Source organism: Phycodurus eques, chromosome 20, assembly GCF_024500275.1.
Source record: "Phycodurus eques isolate BA_2022a chromosome 20, UOR_Pequ_1.1, whole genome shotgun sequence".
Lineage (NCBI taxonomy): Eukaryota > Metazoa > Chordata > Actinopteri > Syngnathiformes > Syngnathidae > Phycodurus > Phycodurus eques.
This window is the reverse complement of record NC_084544.1, coordinates 5,233,063-5,257,191: the sequence shown is the minus strand read 5'-3', so window position 1 is coordinate 5,257,191 and position 24,129 is coordinate 5,233,063. Positions and strand designations below refer to the sequence as shown.

The 24,129-nt window shown below is 41.0% G+C and overlaps 2 protein-coding genes across 2 annotated transcripts in view; one reads left to right on the top strand and one right to left on the bottom strand.

Moving 5' to 3' along the window:
- The first annotated feature begins 217 nt into the window (after positions 1-217).
- On the top strand, positions 218-15,627 carry col9a2 (procollagen, type IX, alpha 2). Its single transcript, XM_061665703.1, has 32 exons — positions 218-364; positions 1,629-1,703; positions 2,311-2,346; positions 2,455-2,517; positions 3,242-3,295; positions 3,949-3,984; positions 6,101-6,124; positions 6,214-6,267; positions 6,378-6,431; positions 8,349-8,399; positions 8,481-8,537; positions 8,829-8,882; positions 9,927-9,980; positions 10,109-10,162; positions 10,600-10,653; positions 10,736-10,789; positions 10,894-10,947; positions 11,037-11,090; positions 11,178-11,231; positions 11,890-11,934; positions 12,026-12,079; positions 12,168-12,221; positions 12,287-12,340; positions 12,418-12,489; positions 12,755-12,790; positions 12,902-12,946; positions 13,222-13,254; positions 13,401-13,547; positions 13,658-13,712; positions 13,811-13,999; positions 14,084-14,161; positions 14,527-15,627. Exons 1-32 carry the CDS (start codon positions 293-295, stop codon positions 14,730-14,732), a joined length of 2,076 nt encoding a protein of 691 aa, XP_061521687.1. The 5' UTR covers positions 218-292; the 3' UTR covers positions 14,733-15,627.
- A 5-nt stretch (positions 15,628-15,632) lies between these two features.
- The window catches only part of col16a1 (collagen, type XVI, alpha 1), a 42,159-nt gene continuing 33,662 nt past the window's right edge, over positions 15,633-24,129 (bottom strand). Inside the window, 18 exon segments of the mRNA XM_061665713.1 lie at positions 15,633-17,116; positions 17,611-17,688; positions 17,773-17,949; positions 18,724-18,787; positions 18,870-19,067; positions 19,862-19,906; positions 20,023-20,058; positions 20,151-20,240; positions 20,395-20,445; positions 20,548-20,601; positions 20,696-20,749; positions 20,956-21,000; positions 23,296-23,340; positions 23,495-23,548; positions 23,639-23,710; positions 23,788-23,850; positions 23,937-23,972; positions 24,057-24,110. Of these exon segments, the coding sequence (XP_061521697.1) occupies positions 16,923-17,116; positions 17,611-17,688; positions 17,773-17,949; positions 18,724-18,787; positions 18,870-19,067; positions 19,862-19,906; positions 20,023-20,058; positions 20,151-20,240; positions 20,395-20,445; positions 20,548-20,601; positions 20,696-20,749; positions 20,956-21,000; positions 23,296-23,340; positions 23,495-23,548; positions 23,639-23,710; positions 23,788-23,850; positions 23,937-23,972; positions 24,057-24,110 (1,410 nt within the window). The 3' untranslated portion in view covers positions 15,633-16,922.

Below are 24,129 nucleotides of genomic sequence, written 5' to 3'. Positions count from 1 at the left end.
ATATGTGTTTGCTTGCTTCTTTAGGGGGCCGGCTAGGACGCCATCATTACACCTCTGTCTACCTCCCATTCCCCCCACTCCCTGATTCACCCCTCTGTACCCTGTCCTCCCGAGTTGGATTTTTTTTTTTTTTTTTCTTGAGTGTGCTCATACCCACGACCCCCCACCCCTACACCTTCTCTGAGGCAGTTTTCACCCTACCAATCCCTCACTGTGCTGGCCTGGATAGGAATCGGGGAGCAAGAAGAGAGGATTTGGTGAACCGAGGAGAGACCGACAGGGGAGAAGGACCATGGCTTCTCTCTCGGTCGTGCTGAAGTCCTGGGTCATACTGCAGACACTGTGCCTAGTTCTGGCCCAAGTGGTAAGTGGACAGGGGACACCAGCTAGATGCGACTTCTTTATTCTCAGGCGGGGGCCCGGGTGTCATTTAGAGGGATTTTATTGAGTTGGTGGGAGCGTTACTGGAAGGGTTAGGGTTAGGGTTATGTGATGTGGGGTAAATCACCTGACTTGAGTTGAAAAGAAAGCTGAGTGTGAAATGGATTTGCTGCTTTTCTGCAGTGGACACAAAGTGAAACAACCTTCCCTTCTTTGGATTATGATCTTTATTACATTTGAACGCTCTTCTTGTCTGAGGTTTTAAAAATGGAGACCCTGATGGATTTGGAGTTTCCCGGGTGATGCTTTCACCCAAGACTTTCATTTTTCAAATGAAGAAAAACATGTAATCTCTTTTCTTTTTCTTTTTTTTTGTAGCAATGGCAGATTTATGTGCATTGGCACACACACACACACACGCACACGCAAACAAACCTAACTTTGACCACAGAGTGAGAAAGGCCCTATTCAAACTCACACCCACATGCTATCTGCTGGGTGCTTTTACACTGGAGCAATCTATATTTTTTTGAGGCATTTTTGTTTTTGTTTTTAAATACCTGAAGGATTGGAAATTGGGATGAAAAGAAAATCTCACCTGTAATCCCTACATAGATGAAGATGGAAGGGTGAGCTGCGGGGGGGTTTGTCGGCTGAGTGACCCCTCCTCCCACATTCCTCTTTCTGTCCTTTCTATCACCTGTTGTTATTATTAATTCATATTTATTGTGATGTGAGTTCATATACGCAATTATTGCATTATTACATCCTCTTACAAAATACTCTCAAGTGAAGTAACCTTCACTGAATGCATGGGTTGTATTTATTATTATTATTATTATTAACATTGTTTTTTACATGTTTGCTTTTTTTTAAATCTACACAAACTAGTGTGATATTATGATGGCATTTATGCACATTCCTTAACTGAAAAATTAATATAACCATATTCGGCAATAAAATATAGCATTACTACAAATGAGCATGTGTTTTGGTGCTTTTTCATGTCATCTCTCTCATTTTAGGGCACAATCTACCTAAAAATTAACTTCAGTCAATTGAATGTTATTTTTTCTTTTCTTTTTTTTTTTTTTTTTTTTTGCTGATTTTTGACCAAGCGATTCATCGGACTGATAGAAATTAAGAAAATTAGTCGAGCTAATATATGTGTGGTTCTTAGTTTTGATGGAGTGTGGGGAGTGCATTAATTTATTTAATCTATATGTTCAACTTTTCTTGACTTTCAGAGAGGTCCACCTGGACCTCAGGGCCAGGCGGGCCCACCAGGCTCTTCTGGCACTCCTGGGTCGGACGGCATTGATGTGAGTATCCCCGCTGGTTTGCCCACCAAGTTGGTCACAAAGAGCATGATTGTGCTCGGGAAATACCAACCCTAACGTTTAACCAGTAGAGGGCTCTGCAAATGCAAACATATTGTGCTACAAAGGAGCTCTGTTCCTTGCCAGAGCTGAGGAGAGGATTCTGGGTGTGTGTCTCAGTAATGTGATACATTTGAGATATTTTAGGGATCGCTGTGGGGAAGTTTGCCAAATATTCTGTTAATGAACAGCTGCAGACTGCAAAAAAATCAACTCAAACTGAATGTTCAAGCATTTACTCTTTGGGGTTGAGTCGGTCTTCAGTGTCTTCATTGAGACACATACAACTGATAAAAATAAAGACAGTATTCCACATGATTATCTTGTGATGCAATGACTAACAAAACATTGACCACTGCAAATTTGCAATGTCATTGTCATTTATTTTGCCCTTTTATAATTTAAAAACATTGTGCTTTGTGAGGCTGTTGCTTATCGGTTTGCTATGAATCATATAGATATAATTTTGTTGATACATATGGCACCTAACATTTACAACTATGTTTAGCCGCTTTGCATTTCCTGCTAATTAATATTGGTCGTTTTGCAGGGAGACAAAGGTCCACCTGGCCCTCCAGGTCCACTGGTAAGCACTGTTCATTTTATTTTTACCATATAAAACATGTTAAATTATCATTTCAGTGTATTTTAAGTTACCGTGTTGTTTTTGTTTTATTTTATTTTTTCTTCGTAGGGACAAAAGGGAGAGCCAGGACAGCCAGGTCCTGATGGTGCACCAGGAGAGAACGGCATTGATGTGAGCAAAAGGAATATTGACTTTTTTTTTCTACATCAAGCCTTTGGGACTTTTTTCGGGGAGTCGCATTACGAGGAGAATGGTTGCATTTATGACTACTAGTAATGCTGCAGAGCAACGTTTTACTGGATTGTTGTATTTGTTGTTGACCTCAGTAAAAGTGGTAGTAAAAGACTGCGGATATAAAAAGGATGAACTATTCTTATCCACCTATATTTCCAATACTAAACATTTATTTACTCATTCGAATTGAATAAAGTGTAAGTAGACTGCATTAATCTGCTCTGTACTTACTTGGGCATTGTGGCAGACTCAATTCCCTTATGTGCCCTGAAATGGTTTTGAAAGGAGTAATGATAGATAAGCAATGGTTTTGGAGTCATTTATGATTCGTAATGTAACATTTTCTGTTGTTAGTTGAATTGATCCAAGTTTTAATTTGAGAAGAGTTTAGCTGCAAGTGCCCCATGATCACATGCTAACTGAAGCATGCTGACACACACACACACGAACTGCAAACATGCACCGTCTTTAGAGCTTTAGCCAGTAATCCTCTTTGGAATCTCAATCTCCAGTTTGTTTCCTAATTACCTACAGGAAGTGTGTCAAGTTTAATCATACATGTGAGTTTTTCAATGTGAATTCAAGCCTCACATTGCAAAGACATTGCCTTACCTACCTTGACCTCCGTGCACTTTTATGTCCTTTTCCTCTCTGTCGTCAGGGATTGATTGGTGCAAAGGGTGACCGAGGTGCAGTGGGAACCCCTGGCCCGAAGGCAAGTGTTGCCAGACCAGTGCTGTTGGATGGATGAAAATACATGAAAAAATATACTTCTTTACATGTTTCCCAACTTGGAAACTCAGAAGTCAAAGTATAGTCATTGCAGAAGAGTGGTCCCTGTTGGAGTATTTGATAATAACTACAGACCAGATTTACTGGCACCACATTTAATGATGCTCATTAAAGTGTTTCAAACTTTTGCTGCTGGGTTATTGGATTTATAGCAGCATCATATCCATATATAACACAAATCTGCAAAGTAACCTCAATAGCTGGCACATTAATCAGTTCAAGTACATTGCGAAACATAAAAAAAGCATCTGAAATGTAATGGAGTGGAAGTATAAAAAGGCATTAAAGTGAGATAGTGTGTACCACATTGTTCTTAAGTAATTCATTACATTTTACTCACGCTTGAAATTAAATTAGGACAGAAATATAAACAGTTAATTGGTACTTTCAATTTTCAGAAGGATCACATTATGAACGTGCCTTCACTATACCATTGCATCTATTAATTGTACCATGGACTCACATGATGGATGATATCAGCATGATGCACAGAGTTTTTTCCCCCTCCAATGTTATATTTATGGCATTTCGTTCATGGTGTTGATACAGTCTGTGTCATTGTTTCCTCATTTGCAGGGTCGGCCTGGGTTAAGTGGTGAGCCTGGCAGACCTGTAAGTTTGCATTTATTATTAATCACATTAAAAGTATGTGTATTTTCAGCATTTATCTCTTAAGCGCAACAAAGAAGATAACCTTTAAATTACAATGAGGCAATTATTCCTGAGCAGTTAGCAACGCTGTCACTTAGAGGCCGCAGTATTAGAGCCTATCAGATCATGCCTGAATGCCTGACCGGCTGTCCTCTCTTTGGGGTTAATTTCATCCAGATGTGGTATATGCTTCATCCGACAACATCCGATAAGAGTCTACTAACTGTCCCCAATGACCAGTTTCTATTTGGTTTATCACGGATATATACCTTGTATATATCAAAGAATGTAAATTGAATTTTGGCAGTACAGTGGGCAAATAGTTAGCACATCTGCCTCACATTTCTTTGGTTCATTATAGGGTTAGGGATTATAAAATTAGAGGGTTCGGATTAGGGATTATTGATCCCCATCTCAAGTGAGGGTTAGGTAAAAGAAGAGGGGATCTCCAGACATCCTATGCACGGGCACAAGTAACACATATGGTTCCTCTTATCTTTATTCTATTCCAATAAACGTTCCCAAATATCTAGACCTATATATACTTTCGTTTTCCTATATAGGTGAGTATTTGCATATTTAGTGTGGAAGGGAACACTTGTACAATTAAAATCTGAATTTTGATTATATATCTCTCTCATATATATATATATATATATATATATATATATATATATATATATATATATATATGTATAAAGGGATATTTAAACCTTATAAAAAAAAGTCAATCTAATTCTGAGCCCTATACCAAAGAAGACCAGCAGAGTGCAGCAGAGGGTCACGGGCCAGGGCCAAAACAGTGCTCCTTTTCAACCGCTTCCCTGTCAATGTGCATTTCCTACAAATAATATATAAAAAAACATTTATCCATATATATCCCATTTAGGTAACATTTAGAACCAACGTGTGGACAAATGCATTTGATAACTATTATTCATATATATATAATTTCAAAATTAGGACCCAGTGTGGTATATGGTTAAAAATAGAATAGGATATATATGTGTCTATTATTTTAACTAATCGAAACTAGTGATTAAGATTAGCATGGGATATGTAAATGTGTACTACGCTCATCGATCCAGTCCAATAGTTAATGTTAGGATGGGGTATGCATAAGGCTCTTATCTCCACATATCATTCCAGTGGTTAAGATTAGGATAAGGAATGTATACGTATCATACTTAACCCCATCCCATCTAGGTTTAGGGCTGAGCCCCTTGTTCTAAGGTTAGGGCTGGGGAAAGAGAACACACCCAAAGTTGCAAATAGGTTAATGTTAGGATAAGATATGTACCGGTATATTATGTCTATCTGTCCAAAATAGGTTGAGGTTAGGGTGAGATCATAGCCTCTATGGTTAGGGCTTGGGAAGAAGAAGGCAGCAGCAATAACCAATAAATCAATATCTCAAGTGAGGGTTAGGGTTAGAATCAGATGGTTAGAGTGAGTCTCGGGTTCGGGATTATTGAGCCCCATCTCAAGTGAGGGTTAGGGTCAGAATCAGTCATGATTTAAGGATTAGGTGGGCCTCAGAGGATTTGCAAAGCATTATAGGTCGGGCCGCAACATTCTTTGCTCTTAAAAATTAACTTGCTCCTCCCAGCCTTTAATTAGTGCATCCTGTGATTCCTCTGGTTGAACTGTAACACCGAATATAACCAGTAGAGGGCGCTCAGTCTCCATCTAGCTGACACAATCAACACAGTCCACCATCAGTTTTCGCAGTCATTCAATGTCATGGAGGGAAAAAAGAGGGATGGAGTGGTGGTGCATGGAAGATTTTGTGCCGTGGGCTCTCCTTCCCGCAAGAAGGCTCACATAATTACATTGCTTGTAATTAATTATAAAGCCAAATAAACAGCAAATTTAAGCTGATGGGAGCTTTGTTCTTCATGGGACATGTATCCTTCATGCTGACACTACACAGGCATGACTGATTTATTACCATACAGCGGCCTTCCATCATTGAAAGTTATTGTAATATACAGAGATATGATAAAATACATTTCACAGGAATTTGGTGCAACTTGTCATTAAATGCTTTAACCATTTGTCCCTCTTGTGCACACAGGGACCTGGTCTCCCAGGACTTGCTGTAAGTTTATTGTTTAATACCTTGACTTTTAAGGTATGCATTGTTTTTACTGGACAGAATAGATTTTATTCTGTCACTTAATTATTCAGGGAGCTCCAGGACCCATTGGGCTTCCTGGTGAAATTGGGCCAATCGGACCAAGGGTAAGCACTTGTTATAACAATCACAAAATATCATATTAGCATGTTTTAAAAAAAAAAAAAAAAAAAACAGGCTTATTTTGGGGGTTATTTTTTCCTCCTCTTGGATATAGGGTTTGATGGGACCACCTGGACCTCCAGGACTTTCTGGGCCACCAGGCAAGCCAGTAAGTCTTATTCCCTTGTTCTGTGGTTCTCACTTTAATAAATGAGGAGTATATTTCTGTCCTGCAATGTAAATATAGCTAATTAATGGAACCAAGGTCCAAACTGTTATCCAAACCCAAAATGTACATGTACATTACCCGCCAAGAGTTTAACAACAGAGAGACAAATTCCTTTATTTCTGCTGTAGATTTAAAACATTTAAGTTTTGCATCAAAAGATGAACATGAAGCAAGCGATCAACATTTCAGCTTTTATTTCAACGTTTTTACATCTGGATCTGGTAGCACCTTTTGTTTGAACCCAATATTTTTTCATGTGCCAAAATTGTTGCTCAGGTTAAAACATTGATTATTCACACAGTAAACAGTGCTGCATATAAAACCAAATGTCTATGGATAATAAAAAACAAGCCTCTTAAGATGAGAACAAAGATGGAAAATGCATCAGAGCCATTGCACAAACATTGGCCATAGCCAATAGAACCATTTGGAAGGCCCTGAAGAAGAAAGTAACCACTTGGTGTACTGAGTAACAGATATCACATGTGAAAAATAGCAGCAGTTGATGACAGAAAGACTTTATGAATGCACGAGCAGAGGCATACACCAGCAAATGAAAACCACTCAAAAACTAATGGAAAGGCCAGGCTGGAATTTGGAAAAAAATGTACAGAGACAATACTCAAAAGTTCTAAGAGTAAGTTTTATGGACTGATGAGACAATGATTAACCTTTATCAAAGTAGAACAAAATCTGCTCTGCCTTAAAAGCTTATCTGTGAAACTCAGTGGAGTTAATGTCATCGCTTCGGCTTGCATGGTTTCTGAGATGGGCTAATTAATAATGATGCAACATATGATTGCAGCAGCAAATTGAACTCCACAGAAAGATTTTAAGAAATATGCAGCCAAACCGACTCATCATGCAGCATGATAATGACCCAAAAAAAACTATGATTTGAATTCCCAGACTTAAAATCTATAGAGCATACATTTTACTTGACAAAGAGTAGACCCCAACCTTCCAATCTTTTTTGGTTTGGGATATTTTAATTTCAAAACCAAATGTTTTCAGTCTACTAACTAGACAGTAGACAGCCTTACTGTTCCAATACTTTTTTGGTGGAGAGTAGTATATGTCCCCGACATATACTACTGTATAGCAGTACATTTAAGCATACCACTCCAATGACAAGTCAAATTGTACCTCTTGTACCCATAAGCAAATAACAAATAATTATACCACTATTGGCTATGAAGGTACTGCCCCAGTGAAAAGACATTGTACCCCATGAAGCTATGAGGATACCACCTCAGTGCACGCAACTGTACCTTCGGAGTGTACCACTCCAGTGGCAAGTCATTGTACCTTTTGTAATGACTAAAGTAACATATTCAGTACACAGTATACACTTCTAAATTCAAAGTACACTAGGCTGTGTTTAACAGAATCTTTGCAGTGTTAAAATGCGCCCTGCAGTCAGAGCTCCATGAATCTTGCACACTGCAGAGATAGCACTGAAATACCAACAGCTTTGAGTAGGAGGCTTTCAAGTGTATTTTCCAGGGATAGCTGTAGCCTCCTGCGTGCATCCGGGTTGGGGGGGTTGTCTCCAATGAAAGTGATGTTTCCGGCTTAGCCGAGTGAATTTGTTTAGTTTTAGTGCTGTTTTAGGGTAAATACCCAATCCCCAGCCTCCCCCCACCCTCCATTAGATCTGTGGGTTGTCTCTTCTGACTGTAGTAGGAATACATCAGCCTTGTTAGAGATATTTTATCTCCTCATGCAATCTATAAACAGAGAAAATAAAGAATAGAGGGACAAGTTGATGGTGAGAGTTCTTAGCTTGCATGAGCAACAGCTGCCAACTGGCCAGGTGACTAACACAGTCCATTCATCTGTCCAACACTAATCTAGGGTCCGCCAGGGAAGTTCATTGGTGGAGAAGAAGGGAGTGCCGACTTCCAGGTTAGACCCGGAGCCATAAAACATACTGTAAATAATGCGTTTACTCATCGTAATTCACAAATGTCCCTCTCTCTACAACAGTGTCCTCTTAACTGTCCAGCAGGACCTAAGGGCCCGCAGGGACTTCAAGGAGTCAAAGTGAGTATCCTGCTTCCCTGTTTCAGGTCTTCCAGGTGGGGAAAAAAAATATTAAGCACCCTGCCAAGGCTGAAACATCTTAAACATGTCGGTCTGACATGAAAGGCCATAGTGCAACATTCAAGTCCTATAGGTGCACCTTCGTCTGCTGGATATGATTAGTCGCTGTACCATTTGGCTCCAATGCAGGGGGACAGTAACAACAGAACAAACTATAATTTGTTGTATTCACACCCTTGATTTGATGGTGATGACATTATACTGACCGATTGCTTTGCGGTTTCTCTTTAGGGCCACAAAGGACGTCCTGGAGCTCTTGGAGAATCTGGCAGTATTGGAAAAGTGGTAAGCTATACAATCTCTCATGTTCATATTGCACAGCCTCACATTCTCACCCACCATTCAGAACCAGCAGAGGCAAGGATTAGTTCTAATGAAGCCCCCCGAGACACATGACTGGCGCAAATCTGGCTGTAGTAGTCAGGCCTGGCAATGCAGTCAGCGTAAGGGTGAGCGGGATAAAAGGGCGGTGAGGCACCAGGTACATGAAGGGGAGGATGAACCAGTCAGGGTTGACGTGCTCACCTCACCTCGCTGTATTAAGCAGGTCTAATGAGCACGCTGCAAAATCCTGGGGAGAAGCAAGTCAGAGACCAGGAATTAGCCTGAGAGTTTGCCTCACAGGAAGTCTGCTGGTGACAATTAGATGCTGATATTGCCACCTCCCTAATTGTGCAGACCAGTTTCTTAGACATTATGTCCTGACTCAGTGACATATTGTGTTGTGATGCTTCTCTGTCTTCAAGAAGACACGTTAGGAGTTGTTCGCATGTGCACGTTGGAGGATAAACACCATTTTTATGACAAACATAGCTCGATATATATCTTTCAAAAATTCCTAAAGAGAAAGCTTATTCTTAAAATTACGCTAAAACTATATTTTAATGAGTATTGCTAAACCTGTTTGGATAATGAAGACGCAGTAGTACATGATCTTGATGTATGAGACATCAAGAGAAACACATTTCCATGTTTGTGAATTGGTACTAAAGCTTGCATTGACTCACCTTTGCTTAGCATAAACAGCTAGTCAGTCGAGTAGTTTTCCTTCCCATGGCAAAAAAAAACTTTAAGATTTAATGTTTTCCTGTTCTGAAATGAAATTTTAACATTTTTAGACAATAAACCTTGAGGACTTTCAAAAGCTAAATTTATTTTGGGGGGGAGTTCCTGATCTACCTTACAATTACTCCAGCAATCCGCAAGTAGGCCTACCATTGTTGTTGTTTCCCCCCACAGCCCCCCACCCCCGACAAGGCTAGCACCTGTTTTTTTCTTCTTCTATGAGCAGTGAAGAAAAACAATTTAATTTCTTATCTCATCCTCTAGGGACTCAAAGGAGAAGTGGGCATCTCTGGAGAGCAAGGCATCCCAGGACCTTCGGTATGTCAACAAAATTAGATAGCCTATATTGAATGCTACACTCAATTATTCTGACTGAAGTGTTTGGTTGGAGTAGTTGTATTTGTTCCCGGGAAAGGGTGAACGTCTCTATTCCTTTTTTAAAAAAGGGTCCAATGGGTGTGAGGGGTTATCCAGGAATGATGGGTCCCAAAGGAGAGGCGGTGAGTGATACAACTTCTTCTCAGGTTCACATAACCTTTTTGTCCACGTTATCTTTCAAGGAAAGCCTGTTCTCATTTTAAGATGAGCTCCAAGTAGGCACAGTAGGACATGCCCCCACTAGACAAACATCATCCATTACCAGCAATGGGGACATATGAAAATGATGCCACTGCACATCTCTCTCCTCCTCTAATGAGTTGGGGTTATCTGGGTCCACAGTGTCTCCATATGTAGTTAATGATCCTCTGTAGCAATCTGTTTTACAGTTAACATTCGCCGTGTTAGCCAAGTTAGCGCCAAAGCCAAAATGGCTCCTCGCTTTCTTTGTAACTCCCATTAGTGGATTGAGCTAAGCGCTAATTGCCTCTTCATCACAATGAAGGGTAGGCGACCACGATCGCAAGTGATTAAGAGCACTTTTTGCGCTTTTCCTTAGGGCCCTCGTGGTTACAAGGGCATCAACGGACCTGTAGGGATTCCCGGACCTCCAGTAAGAACCCACACAAGCACAGGTTTGTGTTGACATAGAAAAAGAAGATGCACACATCTTAGGTAATCTATTTCACTTTCAGGGTGAGGAGGGACCTCAGGGTCCACCTGGAGAGGCAGGAGACAAGGGAGATAAAGTAGGTGACTTTGCCAGTGTATTTCCATTGAATATTTTAGTAACAAAAATGATCCTGATATGTGATTTGAATAGATTAACATTCATTTGGTTTTTCTTCCGCAGGGCAGCCGTGGTATCCAAGGCCCTCAGGGCGTAGTTGGCAAAAAAGGAGACAATGTGAGTTGTTTTTTCTGTGCCTGACTCAGTTTGAACAATGTGAGACTGTGCCAATTGAAGTCCACTGGCCCATGTGTCTGCATTTTCAGGGCCTGCCTGGTATTGATGGAAAAGATGGCACACCTGGTATTCCTGGAATCAAAGTAAGGGCTGGCCTGCTGTTATCATGATAGGATGCTTTATGTTGCAGGGAAGGATTTTTCTGTTCTCATTTCCTTTTCTTTTTGCAGGGTGGGCCCGGCCAAGCTGGGATGCCAGGTCCCCCTGGTCCTCAGGGAACAGCGGTGAGTGATTCATGACAGCAAAGTCATGCAAGGCACATGCAAATGAAATTGTGTGCAAATGTTCATTGTCACGCAGGCCACGTAGGCAATTGTGGCAGCGTTTCCTCCCCAAATCAACAAGGGCGAAAGACAAGCAAGGGATACCAGCAGGAGGCAGCTGGTATTTTTTTGTTTTTGTTTGTTTTCTGGGCTCTCCTCCGGGGTAATGATGACCCTACGGCCTAAGTTGCTGTAAAATTTTAACTACCTCGAGACAGCATTTCCCCCCTCCCGTGACATAGTGATTTATCACAATAAAACCTGTAGCTATTCACATTTGTGTGCCTGCCATTCTGACTCGTGGGGTAATGGAGCGTGGGACGTATGCTTTGCTGTGTGGTCATTGCAGTGACACTGCTGCAAACTCCATAATGCAATGCTGTGATGCATATCATAATATAAGCTGCACAGAAATGCACAGCACCATGACTGCAAGGAACCGGATTTAAGGTTTACGGTAATGCAAACAAAAGCATTCACCACAAAGTATATTAGGTAATTTAAATAACTGACATGATGATAATCACACCTGTCAGATAGTTAAATGAATTCAGTGTTGAAAGGGCAAAGCATGGCAGAACACCTATGACATTGGTTTACCTTTTATTTCTGTCTGCAGGGATTGCCCGGTAGTCCAGGTTCCAAAGGTGGTCCTGGAGCTAAAGTAAGCCTTTTATCAAATAAAAGCTTCTCATTTTACATGTATGGTTCGTTTCGTATGTTCCAAATGCATCTTATTCTCTGTCTCTTGTTAGGGTGAACCTGGACCCAGGGGTCATTCTGGCATGCCCGGTGGCCCTGGACCTCTGGTAACACACACATACAAGACAAATGATGTAGTTTTCATGCATTAGACTGGTAGTCTTATGTTGTATATGTAAAATGACTTGTTGCTAGGGTGAGCCTGGTGTTCCTGGTGAGGCTGGTATGGCAGGAGTTCCTGGTCCCAAGGTAAAGATCCCAATTCATTATACTAACGACGCCTGTCAATATACTCACCTGATCTGCAACTACAGGGAGACAGAGGTCAGCGCGGTCCAGTGGGCCCCCAAGGAATAGTGGGGAAGCCTGTAAGTTGCATGTTTGCGTTGCATTACATGTTTTAAATTGTTAAGCAAAAAATTTATTTTTCCTATATGATCGACAGGGAAATAAAGGAGAAAGGGGGCCAATGGGTGTTCCAGGTGCTCAGGGCCTGAGTGGAACCATAGGAGACAAGGTGTGCTGTGAAATAACTGAGTCATAAACATAGTTACGCAGAGCTTTCCGTTAGGGGGCAGTATTTACCCATGAGTAAAGTCATAAATTCAGAGAAAATCAGAGCATGATGCAAGAACTATTAATCGTCTCAACATTCTCATTGTCCTTGTCTTAACGATCAGGTCACATTTTACCTTGTCTTTCTTTAGCTGTGGTGATGCTTGCTATCAATACTTACATTTAGGAATATATGTATTCAAACCTACAAACATCTCTTATTCCAGGGATTCCAAGGAAAAGGTGGGCCAAAGGGAGACATCGTGAGTAGCACCTTTTCTCATTTAAAGCTCAGAAAATATACCCATATACTTTTTAGCATGTACAAATATTTGGTAAAGTCTTAATATTCCCTCCCTCTCTTTTGCTTAAAGGGTGACCCAGGTGTTGAAGGGTTGGGTGGCGAGAAAGGCGAAAAGGTAAGAAAAAAGAGCTCAAATGAACAATGCTTCAAACTTAAAAGATGGATAAACATTCAGAAAAAAAAAAAACTTGCAGGAGTTTGATTTTAAAAAAAAAAATAATAATAAAAAGGTCAGACATGTCTTAATGTAGCCGTGAGACATAAATGACAGAAAATTGCTCCAACTCGACCAAAGTTTAGATGAATCACATTACTACCTTTAAAGACGTTCACTTGGAACATTCACTGTTCGATTAATGCTGAACAAAAGGCTTCCGTTTGCTTTGACAGGGTTTGTCTGGAGAACCTGGACCTAAAGGACAGGTGAGCTTTGTATAATACATCTTTTTAGAATATGAATCAAAGATAACACCTCCCTGCATTACCTTTGCTCCTTTTTCTCTTTGTTCCTTCCCACTTGTTGGACTTATCTTCCTTGAATTCACTGAACCTTGGTGGTCTTTATGCAGCACGGAGTGAGGGGGGACCCCGGACACAATGGTCCAACTGGAGACCCTGGCAAACCAGGTGATCAGGGATCCGCTGGACTGCCCGGTCCCAGAGGACTGAATGGAGTGCGAGGTGTGCCTGGCATGGCGGGCATTCAGGGTTCGGCAGTGAGTCGAGTTCATTCTTCTTCACCCTATCTCAACACTTGTGATGCATGCTGGGTAATACTTGCTAACGACTGGCGAGTAAAGACACATTTGGATCGTCTCATCCTCAGGGACGTGATGCATCTGACCAACATATTATTGAAGTAGTGCTGAGGATGTTGCAAGGTGAGCATCCAGAGATGACTTTAACCCTAAATAACCAAATTTATTTCTAGTCAGAAATGAATTAAATAAGAATGTTCTTGGTAAAAACTATGTTACAGAGAAGCTAGCAGCAGTGGCTGTGAGTGCCAAGAGGGCTGTGCTTGGGGGCGCTGGTGTAATGGGACCCCCAGGCCCTCCTGGACCTGCAGGACCACCCGGTCCCCAGGGAACGCATGGTATACCTGGTTCTAGGGGCATTCCTGGCATGATTGGAGCTCCCGGGCAGATTGGAAACACGGGGCTAAAAGGTAGAAGGACAGAAAGATCTGACGACTGAATTACGTTACTTTGCAGGGAACATCCAAGTCCATTTTCTCTCGTGTCATTGTCAGGAAAGAGAGGGGCTAAGGGTGACAGAGGAGATCCTGGAAAACCCCACCAAGGACCACCAGGACCCCCGGGAATCCAAGGCGAGTGGAAGTCACCTGGGACTATGGTGTTATTGCATAACCTTAGGCTTAAGTGTGAATTTAAAACAGTGACACTGATCTTTTTCTTTTCTGGGGGGCTGCTCTCACCATAGGAAAGCCTGCTTACAGGCATTTTAAAAGCATCCTTAACTTCAGTTATTGAACAGATGCTCATGAGTGATAATGTAATAGGATTCCAACAGCAGATTCTAATTTTAACTGTGGAAAACACACTCACACCAATTGTATTCATACAGTCCCTGTGTAATCAAAATTCCCCAAAATTCCACTTGGGTTATCATGCTCACCCAAGTGCCGACTACCAGTCTGTTAAAATACCAACGCTTGATTCTTTGCCTTCACAGGTCCTCCTGGTGTTGATGGTGCGGCTCGAGATGGCAGGCCGGGCGAGAGAGGCCCTCAGGGGGCAGCTGGTGAGGCCGGTCGTCCCGGTAAAGCGGGTCCGCCGGGCCTCCCAGGCTTCTGCGAGGCTGCAATGTGCCTGGCCGCGTCGGCGTACACCTCTCCGAGACTACAGGAGGCGGGAACCATCAAAGGACCCAACATTTAGATTTCTGTCTCCATTCACCAGTTCTTGACAATGGGGAGCCAGAGAAGGACAGAGACCACTCTTCTCACTTGAACATCATGAGCAAGGGGCAGGGGGAAGATAGTACACTGACTGAATGTACAACCCCTCTCCCTCTCCCCTTTTTCTAAGGCAGACAACCTGATGGGATGTTCTCTTTTTTAATCCCTTACATCACAATGACAACACCAGGTCCCAGCCACCCACACCCTTCTGAATTCTCCAGTATTTCAGATCATGTGCATCTCCTTGTCTCCCACAACGGTATCCATGAACTGAGAGGATCTGACCGCAAAGTAAAAAGTACATTTTATATATTCAATATTTTGTGATTCGTTAGTAAAACAAATTGCCTTTTAAAAATCTGTGCAAAGGACCAATAAATAATGTACTCTCAGTTGATCACCTTTGAAACATGTATTATTGCCAATTGTAAGCTCGAGTGAAATCCCTCATTCACCCACACACCCAGTGTCCCCACTTCTATCCTTTCTCCATTTTCCGCTTTCTGCTCAAGTCTCATTTTAGAAACTAACGACTACTTTATCTCTTCCTCTTGTTGCCTGGCAACGGCATATCCCAATGGGCACTCCCATCTCCCACAATGCAGTGCTGTAAATCTTTGTAAATGTGTGTTGATTATTATGTAGAGAAAAAGGAATGGGTTACGATATGCACCGACAAAGAATCCAGAAATTAATAAAATTTCCGACAGAACTAATTCTTATTTCCGAATGCATTCGTTATGGTGTCTGAATGTGCTTCCTGTATACTGTCAACATTCCACAGGGTCTCAGCAGATTAATGATTTATTTTCATTAATAGAAGTTATTTATTGTTCTTAACATAACCAACTGTAAAAACTTCCAAACCAATAAAAAGGAACCTTTTATAAAATCCCATGTTCTTTATTATGATGTAAAAATGTTGTTCCCCTATGATTATTTATATCAATTCAACGCAAGCTTCAGTTGGTTGGAATTTGTCAACAATCGTTTGGCAAGTTTCAATATGAGTGCACGTATATACTGTAATTTATACACTTGGACACACCAGTTGCACAAATATACTGCAATGAAAAACAACACCCCTTGCTTTGCAATTTTTTGTTTCTTTCAAATGCTTTATAAAACAACATATCAAAGAAACGTGTTGCATAACAATGACCTTAAACAACATATACATAGCAAGATTGTATGGAGTGATATTGTACAGTGACATTGTACGGCCATTTAAAACACAGTTTCATTCTGTTTCTATTAGAGAAAGAATGACCACAGTTCAGTTTTTCAAGGTTTGGCTACTGTTAACAGTAAGTGGTATAATTTAAAGCTTAATAATGGACCCCACGCAGGAGAATGGCATTTTTAAAAAGTTGTGAATTCAAAGCTATTTGCTTCAATTTAGGATGGAAGGCTGCAAATATTCCAGACGGCCATGTCTGCATAAAAGCATCTTTCTTAAATGCGAACAACGTGAGCATTCTTTTGAATCATGAACTCAATTCTCCACTTCAAATAGCCGGACATGCTATATGCATGTTTAGCATACAGTATTTTCTTAGTTATGGTAATATGTAGCTCATCAAATGTTTCAAAATGTATAAAAAGCTGCTACAGTGTATATAAATATAAATATTTACAAAACAGTAAACCCCTCAAAAAGGGTCTATATGCATTCATTCTCTTACAAACCGAATTCAACTATGGATAACACCACAAGCATTGAAGCCATTTTAAAGGAATGGGAGGCACCGTTATTTTGAGAAAAAAAAAGATATAAGAGGTGCAAGCAAAGTGCTACAGTACGTGTTGTTGCTTTCTAAACTTGATAAAGAAAATTGTAACATAAAAAACACTGCGGATCTTTTCACCTCCCGGTGGCATGTTTTCCGGAGTGAAACATTGCAAAGAGAAGGCAAAAGAACAACAAAGAACAATATCGGAAGGAAGTGGAATTTATAGGGGAAAAAATGGTGCAATAAAAATACACTGCTTATGTCTTGGCGCGGGGGAAGAATCATGAGGATTTTTGCAGCGCACTACACAAACAAATCAGAGTGGCTGCTTAAAGGAATAAAGAGAAGTTCCCATATTTAATATTGTGGTCAGAGTTGCCAACTTTTTGTCCTTTTTGATTGCCCTACCGCTCTCTTACGTGGCCTCCGCTCATTTACCAGGGGCCCTTGACAGACGGGCCCTTGGGGCTATATTCTACTTGATGGCTCATGCAGTCTGACGGGTTACACCGGCCATCGTTTCCCTTTGAACCAGCCGTTCCGGGCGGACCCGGGATTCCAGGAACTCCTTGCTGGCCAACGGGACCTGGGGGTCCCATCTTACCATAGCCTGGGGAACCTGGGATACCTGAAAAATCAAAAGCGTGACATACATTAAACAAATATGCGAAACAAAACACATTTGAGATAATCTGGATCAGGATTAGGTAAACATGATTGAAAGTTATTAATATACCCTAAAAGGTCAAATTCATTTAGCACTGAATACATATTCTAAACAAAGTGACACAAATTGATAAGAAAACACAAGTGATTACAAATGGTTGTTTGTAAGTGGAGCCAATGCTCTGTGAAGTTGTGAAGTAGCCCAGATGTTGATTTCTGACTTAATTATGGTAATCATAACAGTTTGAGAATGATGACTAGCCTAATCACACTGGTAATTTTTAATCAGTGACAGCACAAACTCTTTAAAACATTTGTAGCATTAACATACTAAGTGTCAGGTGCTATTTCCAGTTCTGTGAAGAAGTAACACCCTATTGTTGAAGATTTGAGTACCAACAGCAGCAACTTGTCACATTTTCTCCGTACTGTATGTGGACCCATTCTATACATTACCTGGCGCTCCTGGTGGTCCTGCATCTCCCATCTCGCCTACGCCTTTATCTCCCTTTGCACCAGCGGGTCCTCGTGGTCCTAAAAAGAATGACATTATTCTAAGCACATTAACTTTTCAAACAACCAATGACTCTCAAGTTGGTTGTCGTCAGCTCTTCTCACCAGCTGGGCCTTGGGGTCCGGGCCGACCTAGTCGACCGATCTGTCCCGGGATGCCGGGGGCGCCGGGGGCTCCGGGATTACCGGGAATGCCATCTTTCCCCGGGGTCCCGGGCCGACCAGGAGATGACACCATTTCTACAGGCATCTGCATACGAGACATGTAGTAGGCCATTCTCTCTGGGGAGATGAGATGCATTCAATGATTTCACAAGAACGAGAAATATTCATTGCCAAAGGTGAACGAACGTAAGTTCAATAAAAGTGAAAGTGAATATAAAAAAAACAATTAATTGGCAGAACAGAGCTACCTTGACTTATGAGTTTAATACATTCCGTTACCGTGCTTGTAACTCAAAACACTAGTATCTCAAATTATCTTTCTCCATTAAAATGAATAAAAATGGCATTAATCTGTTCCGGCCCCATATTGGCCACCAGGGGGAATTATAACACACATGTAGAATTTTTTCTCTGCTTACTCTGTAAGATGCACTAACATTGGTTGTTTATCACAGAGGATAAAGAACACATGCCTGTCAAGATTGTTTTATTGTTTGCCTACATATGTTGCTTTACCATTTGACTATCGATGCCACACGTTAGCCTATGGCGTTTTGCATTGTGCATTAGCATTAAGCTAACGGTCAAAGTCAAAGTTGTGTGGTTGTCTTAAATACATAACGTGTAATTCTTTGTTTTATGTTTAGTTAACGGTAACCTACAACTGGGAGGGGAAATAAAGAGCTTGAAGCCTTCTTCCATCTTCAAAACTGCTGCTTGTTCTGAAGCAAATTTAGTTGAGTTTGCTGTGGACATCTAGCTTGTGTCTCAAATTTTTATTTTCAAGTCCAAGCAAAAAAAATAAAAATCGTCAGAGCGATGGCTCGTATCTTGAATAACTCTGTTAATTTGCAGGGAATGCTAGCGTATCAGGGATTGCTCTTTCCTCACCATCAAAAATCTTGATGACCTGCTGACGGATGAAGTTCTTGATTTCATCATAATTGACTACAGCCTGCGAGATGATGGACAGATTTGGTCAAAAAATATGGAATTATTGTAATACTTGAAGCAGGTTAGAGGGAACTGTAACTAACATCATTTCCTGGTGACCCTGGAGTACCATGTAGTCCAGGGGGACCGGCTGAGCCAGGATTTCCCCGCTCCCCTCTGGGCCCAACTGGGCCAATCATTGGCTGCGCATCCTTGGAGTGATATCCCAAGCCACCACCAGGGGGCCCTGGTCTGCCTCTCTCCCCTTGAGCGCCTTTTTCGCCGGTGGCCCCTGGCTCACCCTTGGAGAGAGTGATAGATAGCGATTAAATTTGTCCCTCTAATGTTGTCCACTCCCGTATTTGTAGGAACAGCTAAAAAAAAGTTAGTCAGTCAGTGAACACAAACTGTTTGGATGTCATTTGGAAGAAAAGAAAACAAGCATTTGGCTACGACCATATCAATTTCCCCTCAGCAGGACCCTTCACTCCGATTGCATAAAAACACTGAAAAACAGATTTGCCACATTAGTGATAGTGATTTATCGCAGGCAAAGCTGCGCATAATGGACAACCAATGTTTACGTGTCATAGAAAGACAAGCGTCTCTTGAAATAGAGTGTGTGGAGAAGAATTGAGGAGTACATTCTTGTCTTTCTCCTCTGTGCAGCTAAAACCCTGACAATGGCGTCCTGTCAGCTTGACAAATAGCCTCATCTAGCATCTCCTCTCTTGCTTAATAGCATTATCCCAGAGGCAGAGAATAGCTATATCACCGTACGTACAGACTGGAGTCGCGTCGGAAGAGGTTGTTGGATGTAGGTGGCCGGCTGCCAGTGCGAAGAAGGGTAAACTTAGGTCAGGAGTGAAGATGGTTTCAGTGGGAGGATCTGAGAGTTAAAGTACAGTACAGCTACATACAGTAGCATGGGTGCAGAGTGGGCAGAAATGCTGAGAGAAAGCATGTTCAGCAGTGCCACACATTGGCCTGAGCTCCAGTACAACTATAAGCAGTCCAATAAATACGTAAATAAATAAAGGAGTGTCGTCGTGGATTTGGAGATGTTCTGCTGAGGAGATGGAAAGGACTTGCTTACCTTTTGACCTGGCTTTCCGTTCTCACCAGGAAGGCCTGCCAAACCCTGACAAAAAAAAAAAAAAAATATATATATATATATATATATATGTGTATATATATATATATGATATAGCCACAGAAGAACAGAACATAAGAACTGCAACGCTGGTCATAACTCACATCTTTACCAGCAGAACCATCATTGCCCGGCTCTCCCTAAAGGACAAGAAACAAAGCAGGAAAAAAATATTATACGTCATATTTGTATATACATGGATTTCCATAAAAGCTGCTGAACAGTAACTGACCATTAATCCTGGGTGACCAGGCGGCCCTGGAGTCCCGGGCATTCCTGAGAGACCTCTCTCTCCATTCTGACCTTTATCTCCCTTTATACCCTGCAAAAAGACAGAGTGAATACTAATTCCTAAGGAGTGTTTCAATTATATTTTGCCACATGTCCTTTCACTCGACCTCTCACAAACACAAACATTCAGTTAATTGAATCAAGGCATCCAGGTCATCATGATAACAAGTTCCAGAAAATCTCACCACTCCTGATGGACCGGGAGGTCCTGGGGGTCCAGCTGGACCTGGTGAACCCTGTTGGATAAAATCAAACAGTCTATTTGCAGCACCACAAGCATTTGGAGGAAAAAAAAACAAAAACAAAAAAAAAAGTCAAAAAATAGCAAATGGGCCTACAACGTGGCCAGATGGTCCAGGTCGTCCCTGAGCGCCTGGTGTTCCGGGATCACCCTGAAAATGTTACAGATTGAGATCACAGTCATTACTATCGGCTTTGTCTGCACAGATAATTGATTTTCTCTTTCAAGTAGATTGAAACACTCACCTCATGTCCTGGTCTACCTGATGGTCCAGGTGGACCTGAAGGTCCAACTTCCCCCTGGAAGTAAATGAGGGTAATAAAAAGCATAATATGAGTGGAAGTCAGGACTCAGATGATAAAGCCTTGGACACAAATCAAAGCATAGATTGAGTGATTTCACTGCGTTAGTAATCAAAACGTCACTTTATAATCCTGACATTATTTTTTATTATTACCAGTGTGAGGGAAAAAAAGACGGGTAAAATAATAAAATACCAACCAACCTTTGGTCCTGGAAAGCCAGTGTGGCCGGTTTTCCCTTTGAATCCCTAAGGAGAGATGTCAGCGAGGACACGATTGATACAGTATTTGTTTTTAAATAAAATAAAATCACATATTTGTGGCAGTTAAATAATATCCATCCATGCTTCCATTTTCTGAGCCGCTTTTCCACACTAGGGTCGCGGGCGTGCTGGAGCCTGTCCCAGGTATCTACGGGCAGGAGGCAGGGTCAACCCTGAACCGGTTGCCAGCCAATCGCAGGGCACATCGAAACAAACAACTATTCGCACTCACATTCACACAATACGGGCAATTTAGTATCTTCAATCTACCACGCATGTTTTTGGGATGTGGGAGGAAACCGGAGTGCCCGGAGAAAACCCACGCAGGCACGGGGAGAACATGCAAACTCCACACAACTTGAGCGCTTGAGATCATAAAATCTAAATGCTGCTGCAAGGTTCAAATGAGGTTGTGGAGCCACCTACACTGTTTTAGCCAGACAATTTCAGATTAGTCAGGAGGAAAAATTGATCCAAACACTTACGCACGGACCCCTGCAGAATGAGATTCAATACAAGAACTGCATAAAAAAAATTATGCTTTTGCAAAGAAAATAAAACTCACATTCGACTGACACTGTCGGATAGTTATTGATTATACTTTATTACCTATGGGTCAGTTTACCATTGTGGTTGTAGTTTGTAGTGTTGTGGAAGTGCACAATAACACATTTAAATGTGTTTCCTTACATTGGGTACTGTAGGTACGGCTTCGTGACTGTATACCAATATGACCTTGGATGCCACCTACGTACATCATGGATTTGGTGTTTTAAAAAAAAAAAGAATAAAATTGTGTGCTGCCACTATTTGGGTGAAAGGCATGGGTACACATTCACACCGGGTCTCCCATGAATTTAACATGCAAGTTTTTGGAATGTGCGAGGAAGCCGGAGTACCCGGAGAGAATCCACGCAAGCATGAGGAGAACATGCAGACTTCGCACAGCATTTTAGCTGTGAGGCTTAATAATCCATGGAAATATAACTCAAGCATGTGACTAGTCGATCTTAGAAAATCCTGTTAAAAGTCAACAATTAAAACACCTACAAATGCAGAAGGCTATAATCTTTATTGTCTTGCACAGGTACTATGGCAACTATCTATAAGTAACTGTCAGGGAAAATATAGTAAAAAGAGTTAGGCTAATCACAAATTGCCAGAAGTATTAATGTTAGTATTCATGTAATGGTCATACACGCCAACTATTAACATGCATACTGTATGCTTGGCAGGTTATGGTCCACATAATGATAATCTCAAATGTATTTGCACGCGTTCGATTGCTGATAAAACATGTAAAACACCTTGCAGCTGAGGCTGATGGAAATCTCATAAGGCTGGGAGATATTTGGGGATAAAACATTGACTACGCCACAAACAAGATTAGCTGATTTTGCAAAGAAACACATTTAAATGGAAGCCCCAAAACATTTCACGTGTCTGTCAATGAAGTCGAAGGGCTTGCTTGGAAAATGTTTACCTTTAAAAGTGAGAGCTACTCGATGCGTAATATTATATAAATGTATGAATGGTATGTCTTTAACAAAACGAGCAAGTTACAAATATCTCTGAAGGACTTTTCATTTTAACAAGAATTATATTGTGTGCCATTTCACCCTAATTGTAAACATTGCACTAATCATCAGAGCGTCCTTTATTTGAATTTAGTACACAACAACTCAATATGCTTCTTATTTTTTTAGCTAGCAGGAAATTGAACAATGTCTGCTGTACTTATCTAATTTTCTTTTTCCTTTTGCTTGGCATTAAGTTTTTGTTTTTATTGTGTTTAATTCTACTTTTAACCAACATTCTCTATTATTTTTTTACATAAACTCTTGTTTCCATCATTCGTGATTCATAATACCTTTTTTTAAAATTATGCACGCCGTTTGCATACCTAATTTTGATACCTTTTTCATGAAAACACACTCCAATTGTTTGCTAATGGGTTATTGATACAATTTAATTGTCAATTACAGATCTTTTTACAAAATTATAACATGCCTCAATTTAAAATCAGAATAATACAATATCAGTGAGCGAGGCAGACTCTTAACTATTTAACCATGCTAATATCACTTTTTATTTTTATTTGTTCTTATTTTTGGAATATTTTCATTTTCCAGCTTTTGATCTAAAATCCAGACCGCATTTGAGTCTTGGTGACAATCAAGCTGATAATTTGATCAATGTGAGATCTATTTGAGTGTAAAGAAATTGTTTATTTATTTATTTTTTAATTAGATGATGCAGATGTCTACAGGTGTTACTCACTGGGATTCCTCGTGGGCCGGCTGGTCCTGGTGGGCCCATCTCTCCCTGGCAAGAAAATACACAGTCAGACAACCAATGTCAGCAATGCAAAATGTTGAAGAAATCATTCCCAGAGGAGCTGCAAATAGGACAGTAGCTTCATATTTTCTTCCATAATCTTGTTTTCTACTTATGTCTATAAAGTGCGCACATAACTTACCCGAAGCCCCGGTTTCCCATCTTTTCCATCAATTCCCTCAATGCCGGGAGGTCCCTTTGATTGCAAATACAAGCAGCTGACATCTCACAATGGAATAGAATGGCTGAAATCTACACTTTGTGAAGTTATTGATATTGTTTCTACCATCAGCCCTGGGGAACCTGGGGAGCCTGGAGGCCCAGTTTGTCCTTGAGAACCTTGGGCGCCATTGTTGCCCTGTGAAAGAGAGAAAAAGTACACAATCAATTCAAATATTGGTATGATATATAAATACATATGTATAATATGCTAACCTTTTCACCCTTGAGCCCTTGGGGTCCTTCCCTTCCAGTTTTGCCAGCAAGGCCGGGTGGGCCCTGAATATACATGAATTATTTAATAGTTACACAGAAAGTAAGAAAAGGAGAACTTGTATAGTAAAGAAGCAAAGCAAAACTCTTACTGGTGTTCCAGGGAATCCGGGTTGTCCTTGAAAGCCCTTCAAAAATCAAATTATCGCACTTTTTTTTTTAGGAAAATAGTTTAAATTCAGTTTTGTATACTGTATGCTGGCCTCGCCTACCTGATCCCCTTTTGGTCCAACAGGTCCTCCTGGTCCTGTATCTCCTTTACCTCCCTATAAAAAAGGAGTCAAA

What these genes read in the sequence shown, in the direction of transcription:
- col9a2 (XM_061665703.1), top strand. Translation starts at nt 293, where the DNA reads ATGGCTTCTCTCTCGGTCGTGCTGAAGTCCTGGGTCATACTGCAGACA. An exon ending in CTGGTATTCCTGGAATCAAA is followed by an intron (nt 11,091 to 11,177) that starts GTAAGGGCTGGC and finishes TTCTTTTTGCAG; the next exon opens with GGTGGGCCCGGCCAAGCTGG. An exon ending in CTGGTCCTCAGGGAACAGCG is followed by an intron (nt 11,232 to 11,889) that starts GTGAGTGATTCA and finishes TTCTGTCTGCAG; the next exon opens with GGATTGCCCGGTAGTCCAGG.